Source organism: Nesoenas mayeri, assembly GCF_963082525.1.
Source record: "Nesoenas mayeri genome assembly, chromosome: 29".
NCBI classification, from domain to species: Eukaryota; Metazoa; Chordata; class Aves; order Columbiformes; family Columbidae; genus Nesoenas; species Nesoenas mayeri.
In genome coordinates this window covers 1,054,640-1,061,007 of record NC_137561.1, presented here as the reverse complement: position 1 = coordinate 1,061,007, position 6,368 = coordinate 1,054,640, and the positions used below count along the sequence as shown (strand labels likewise).

Here is a 6,368-nt window from a genome sequence, read left to right as displayed (position 1 = left end):
TGGTTTTACCACAGCCACAAGCTAAGACCCTGAGAGCTGCTCACATCTTGCTCCCAGTCCCCAGGTGGGATAAGGGAGAGAACTGAATGGAAAGGGAGAAACTTGTGGGTTTAGACAGAAAATTAATAAAACAATAAAAATAATACATTACTACTACTAACATACTTATACTAAGATATACATAAAGTAAAATATATGACACTCAGTGCAATCCTCCACAGAACTCCAATTGTGCTGAACAGGCAGCCCAAAAGAAGAGAGCACCCTAGTTTTGAACAGCTGATCCAGGCAAGAGAAAGTACAAGTGCAAAAGGCAGAGAGGCCCAAGGGCCAACTGAAAAACAGGAAAACATCATAAAACTGAACTAACACTGAACTCCCAACAGAATGGAACTTCCGAACAGAGCTAAGCAAAGTAGCCGGAAAACCAAAACTAATGGGCTGGAAAAGGCATCTCCAGCTTTATACTGAGCATGACGCTAATGGCAGAGAATAGCTTGTTGATTGACCTGGATGTCAGTCAAGGTGCTGTCCTCTCTGTGCCCCCTCCTGCCAATTTGCACCTGCAGCTGCACTCCAGAGAAGTCCTTGGTTTCACTGACAATAGTCAAGGTAAATTAAATAGAAATAGATAAATTAAATTAAGAAAATACACTCAGTGCTATTCCCTGTGTAACTCCAGTCACATGGAGCAGCCAGTCCTGCAGAAGGGAGCACCTTGGTCCTGAACAGCCCATCCCAGCGAGAGAGAGCAAAAGGGCAACAGGCAGAAAGGCCCAAAGGCCAACGGCAAAATGGCAGAACGGCAAAAGGCCGAACTGACATCGAACTCCTGACAGGATGAAACTTCTGAATGGAACTGACCAAACCAGCTGCAAAACCCAAAGTAACGGGTGTAACAAGCCCAAAAGCCGGCTCCAGCTTTAGACTGAGCATGGCGCTAATCATAGGGAATATGTCATTGATCAGCCTGCATGTCAATCCAGGTGCTGTCCTGTCTGTGTGCCCTCCTGCCAATCTGCATCCACAGCTGGATGGCCAAAGAAGTCCTTGGTTTCCCTGACAACAGCCAAGATATCAGTGAGTTCTGACATTCCTTTCATAGCAAATGGCAAACACTGTAAAACTGCTAAAAGACAAAATGAACTCTATCCCAGGGAAGAAACAGCGTTATCTCATTATTCTCATAGTAAATGTAAACAAAAGACTGTACTGGCTGTGAAGGAGAGAGGTTCAAAATGCATGAAGAAAATCAACTCAATTTCAGTAAAAACAGTACGTTTCCTCACGCTCCACTTAACCATGCTACACACTGGCTGTAGTACACCAGTAGTACACACTACTACTACTACTCCACACATGACCCAGACTTTCTCGGGCCACATGGCAGCTCCTCCCGTTCCTCCAGAATGGGGAACCTCACACTGGGACACACAGCTCCAGATGTGACCACACCAGTGCTGAGTCACGATGGGCAATAACTGCCCTTGTCTGGGTGGCCACGCTCCTCCCAGTGCAGCCCAATGTGCTCGTGGGCATGTTGCTGCTCAGCACCACTGAGAACTGGCTGAACATCCAGGCTCAGAGGGTTGTGACCAGTGGCACAAAGCCCAGCAGGAGGTACCATGAGGAGCACTGAAGGACACCATATCCCCACCCAACATCTCCTCCTACAGGTGTCTCTTGGGTCCCTGGAACCACCTCAGTGCCAAGGGGGAGAGCACTGCCTGTGTGGCGTGGAGGAGATGGAGTCTGGAATGAGGGTCCAGGGGCAGTTTCTCCTGGTTGTTCAGGCATCAATAAGCTGGGTTGAATATTTGGAGAGAGGAACTCTTCCTAAGGACCTCCAATGGGCTTGGGGATTGTCTAGATGCATTCAAGGACCTTTACGTCCTTGTTATAAAAATATGTGTGGCCCAGAACTGCACACAGAACTCAAGGTGAGGCCGCACTAATGGTGAATGCAGCAGAATAGTCACCTCTTTTGACCACATGGCCATGCTGTGTTTGATGCACCCCAGGATGGGGGTCACTGTCTTGACTGCTGGGGGACAGTGTTGCCTCCTGTTGACCCTGTGGCCAACCATCACGCCAGATCCCTTTCTGCAGGGCTGCTCTCCAGCCGCTCTCTCCCAATCTACACTTGCACTCAATGTTACTCTATCCCAGGTGAACAATCCAACTCTTGGACTTGTTCAATTTCATGCCCAGTGCTGGGTCCTGCACTTGGGTCACAACAACCCCAGGTAGCACTACGGGCTCAGGGAAGAGCGGCTGGAAATCTGCCCAATGGAAAAGGCCCTGGGGGTGTTGATGGACAGTGACAGAACATGAGCCAGCGTGTGCCCGGGTGGCCAAGAAGGCCCCCAGCATCCCAGCAAGCATCAGGAATAGTGTGGCCAGCAGGACAAGGCAAGTGATCATCCCTCTGTTCTTGGCACTGGTGAGGATGCACTTCAAATCCTGTGTTCAGTTTTGGGCCCCTCACTACAAGAAAGACCTTGGGGTGCTGGAGTGAGTTCAGAGAAGGGCAACAAAGCTGGTGAGGGGTCTGGAGAACAAGTCAGACGGGGAGCAGTGGAGGTAACTGGGGCTGTTTAGCCTGGAGAGAAGAAGGCTGAGGGGAGACCTTATTGCTGTCTACAGCTACCTGAAAGGAGGTTGGAACATGGAGGTTGTTGGTCTGTTCTCCAATGTAGGAAGTGGTAGAATGAGAGGAAACAGCCTCAAGTTGCACCTGGGAATATTCAGTTCATGTATTAGGAAAAGTTTCTTCATGGAAGAGTTTGTGAGGCATTGGAACAGGCTGCCCAAGGAGTGGTTGAGTGACCATCCCTGGAGGTGTTTAAAAGACATATAGATGAGGTTCTTAGGGACATGGTTTAGTGCCAGAGTTAGGTTAATAATTGGACTCAATGATCTTTAGAGTCTCTCCCAACTTAAATTATTATATGATCTCTTTGGGATGAGAAACGTGATGGGGCAGGGGGCAGCTCTCTCAGATGGAGTACTGGGATGGATGGATGGACAGATGGGTGGATAGATAGATGGACTGGGACAGAGAGGGGGATCAGCCTATCAGCCTAAGGGCTGGGGGCAGCCATGACATGATGGAAGCAAGGCCAGCCCCGCTTTGTCCCCTGCTCTGGTTTCCTCCTGTGCCAGCCCCTCTCACCAGCACACGACTCCTGGCCAGGAGCTCTTCATGCTGCTCCCGCTACCGCAGTGACAGAGCAGCCTGCCCTGAGCTGGGGAATGCAGAAACAGGGTTCTGTGGGTCATTCATTCCCCTGTTGAAGCACAGAGCACAGGGAGCAGGCTGTGGTGCCTGGAAACCACAGCGAGACAGTCCAAGGCAGATCACGGAAGGTCCTTCACCATCTCCAGGAACACTGGGCACCCACAGATGGACACTCAGACCAGCACCATGACGTAACATGGTGCCCCATGTCCTCCCCTGAGCCATGAAAAACACAAGCACAGCAGCATGGCCTTGTGGGGGAAATTTATTCAGGCTGACCACAGCCTTGGAAGAAGAGCCCAAGCCCCAAAGACTGAGACTGAGGAAATCCCCTTTTGTGGGGTGTTTCAAAAAGATGGCTGCAATTTCAGAAATACAGTGATTTCAAAATGGGTCCACACCTGTATTACAGAGATGTGACACAGGACACCAGCTGTACCAGGGCCCCAGAAACAAGTAGACAGGCCTCTGAGTCACTGCTCTGGAGAAGTGTCGTGGGTGAAGAAATTCCTTGACAAACATGGCTATCACAGATGAAATGCTCAATGCACAGGAGGTTCCTGAGATGAACTGGAAATCACTTCTGAAGAGACATGAGTAACTCATTGCTGCTGAAAGAAAAATGACTGAACCAGCTTCTTCAGTGCCACTTTCAGCTCCTGGTTCCTCATGCTGTAGATGAGGGGGTTCACTGCTGGAGGCACCACCGAGTACAGAACAGACACCACCAGGTCCAGGGATGGGGAGGAGTTGGAAGGGGGTTTCAGATGGGCAAATATGACAGTGCTGATGAACAGGGAGATCACGGCCAGGTGAGGGAGGCAGGTGGAAAAGGCTTTGTGCCGTCCCTGCTCAGAGGGGATCCTCAGCACGGCCCTCAAAATCTGCACATAGGACACCACGATCAACACAAAACATCCCTCAAAAAAAGAAGCGCTAAACATGATAACCCCAAGTTCCCTGAGGTAGGAGTGTGAGCAGGAGAGCTTGAGGATCTGGGGGATTTCACAGAAGAACTGGCCCAGGGCATTGCCCTTGCACAGGGGCAGTGAAAATGTATTGGCCGTGTGCAGCAGAGCAGTGAGAAACCCAGTGGCCCAGGCAGCTGCTGCCATGTGGACACAAGCTCTGCTGCCCAGGAGGGTCCCGTAGTGCAGGGGTTTGCAGATGGCAACGTAGCGGTCGTACGACATGATGGTGAGAAGATAAAGCTCTGCTGAAACTAAAAAGGCAAACAGAAAGAGTTGCGTAGCACACCCTGCATAGGAAATGGCCCTGGTGCCCCACAGAGAGTTGGCCATGGATTTGGGGACAATGACGGAGATGGAGCCCAGGTCGAGGAGGGCGAGGTTGAGCAGGAAGAAGTACATGGAGGTGTGGAGGTGCTGGTCCCAGGCTATGGTGGTGATGATGAGGCCGTTGCCCAGGAGGGCAGCCAGGTAGATGCCCAGGAAGAGCCAGAAGTGCAAGAGCTGCAGCTCTCGTGTGTCTGCGAACGGCAACAGGAGGAACTGGGTGATGGAGCTGCTGTTGGACATTTGCTTTTCCTGAGCACGGGGCGCTGTCATGAGAAAAAAAAAAAAGACAGTGAGAATCCAGGGCAGAGTTCTCTGACAAAAATCAAACCAACTCCCTTAGACCTTCGCCTGTCACACACAGACACTCTTGTGTTTTTCTAGGAGTACCTTTTTCAGCACTGTGGCTGCAGCCCTGCTTGAGGCTGGAAAATGTGCAACCAAGTGCAGGGCTCTGTCCATGGGCCGTCGATAAGTCAGCCCAGCTCTGCAGAAGTGGGGCCAGGGAACGGTGGGGACTGTCCTGGTTCTGCTAACACAGAAGGGCTGTCAGCACTTGCTTTCCCAGTGATAGGGAACAGAGATGGTGAAGGCAGTTTAGGAGTTCCAGGCTTTTTACATAACCCCCATATTCACTGCAGAGTGTTGTTGGGTGTCAGAAACCCTCAGCATTTCTGCTGCACTCAGGGAGAACAGAGCGAGTCCTGCGAGACTAGAGGGTTCCTGTGGGTCAGTGCAGAGTGAGGGCAGCTGCTCTGTCCCTCTGTCCTGTTCCAGCTGCCCTGGGCTGGCACCTTTCTGAGATGGGGGCTGATCACACTCCCATGTTACCCTGAAAAGCCACCAGGCACTGCTGAGAGCAGAGGGACCCACCTCAGACCATGACAGGTCTCACCCTTTCCTAAGGTCTCAGCACCCCACGTTTAGCCTAGGACACATACAGCTCATTCCCCAGCCCCACAGACTGCATTGCCCACAGCCCACAGGTCAGAGCAAAGCTGGGACACGTGTGCCCATGGACACACCTGCAGGAAAGGATCCACAAGATCAGGCTGTGACTCTGCAGCTGAAACTGCCATCCCCAGAGAGCCTGACAGCAAGAACAAGATCCCAACAGCAGTGACGCAGAGCAGGGGAGCAAGAAGGAAAATGCGGTGAGGGTGGGGGTGAGAGAGGCCAGGGCAGAGGCAGCCGGGCACTCAGACAGCGTCCCCCTTCCCCAGCTGTGCAGCCACCTCCCAGACACCAACAGTGCCGGGCAGCTGCTCTCAGCCCCTGTGCTCTGCAGAGGAACTGCAGCTCTGGCTGCACAGGAGCTGCTTCATGCCTTGGAGCCCCCGGCCCTGAGGGCAGAGGCTTTGCTGGGTGGGACAGGAGGCCAGGGGGCTGCTCACAGGAGGGATCTGACCTGCAGGGGGTCACAGGGAATTTTCTCTCTTCTCCCTCCCATAATAATTCCGGTTTTGGTTTCCTCTCATTTCTGATCATTTCCCTGCTGCCTGGAGATTCTCCCCTGGGAGGTGTATCCCTGTCCATGTCTGTTCCCTGTCAGTGCTCACAGACCATCCCACCCTCTGTGTCCTCCCCCTGGCCCTACAGATCCTGCCTGTTCACAGGCACTGCCTGGGGGCATCTTCCTGTCTGCAGGCTGGAAAACAGATTACAGATTAAGTGTAAGGTGTCCAGCAAAGGTGATGCTGGTTCTATATAAGCAGAGGAGTGGCTGAAGGCATGACGGGATTCTCTTGCAGACCTACTGATCACACAGTTGCAGTTCTCAAATATTTGTTTCAAAATAAGAACTCCTTTTGCATTTATCCCCACCCATTCCC

General features: G+C 51.9%; 1 protein-coding gene across 1 annotated transcript; it reads right to left on the bottom strand.

The window, feature by feature from the left end:
• Nucleotides 1-3,843: 3,843 nt before the first annotated feature.
• On the bottom strand, nucleotides 3,844-4,779 carry LOC308050697 (olfactory receptor 14J1-like; the record flags this gene model as incomplete). The annotated part of the gene is made up of 1 exon (XM_080360848.1): nucleotides 3,844-4,779. The coding sequence occupies one exon, from the start codon at nucleotides 4,777-4,779 to the stop codon at nucleotides 3,844-3,846; it is 936 nt and encodes a 311-aa protein (XP_080216974.1).
• Nucleotides 4,780-6,368: the final 1,589 nt, after the last annotated feature.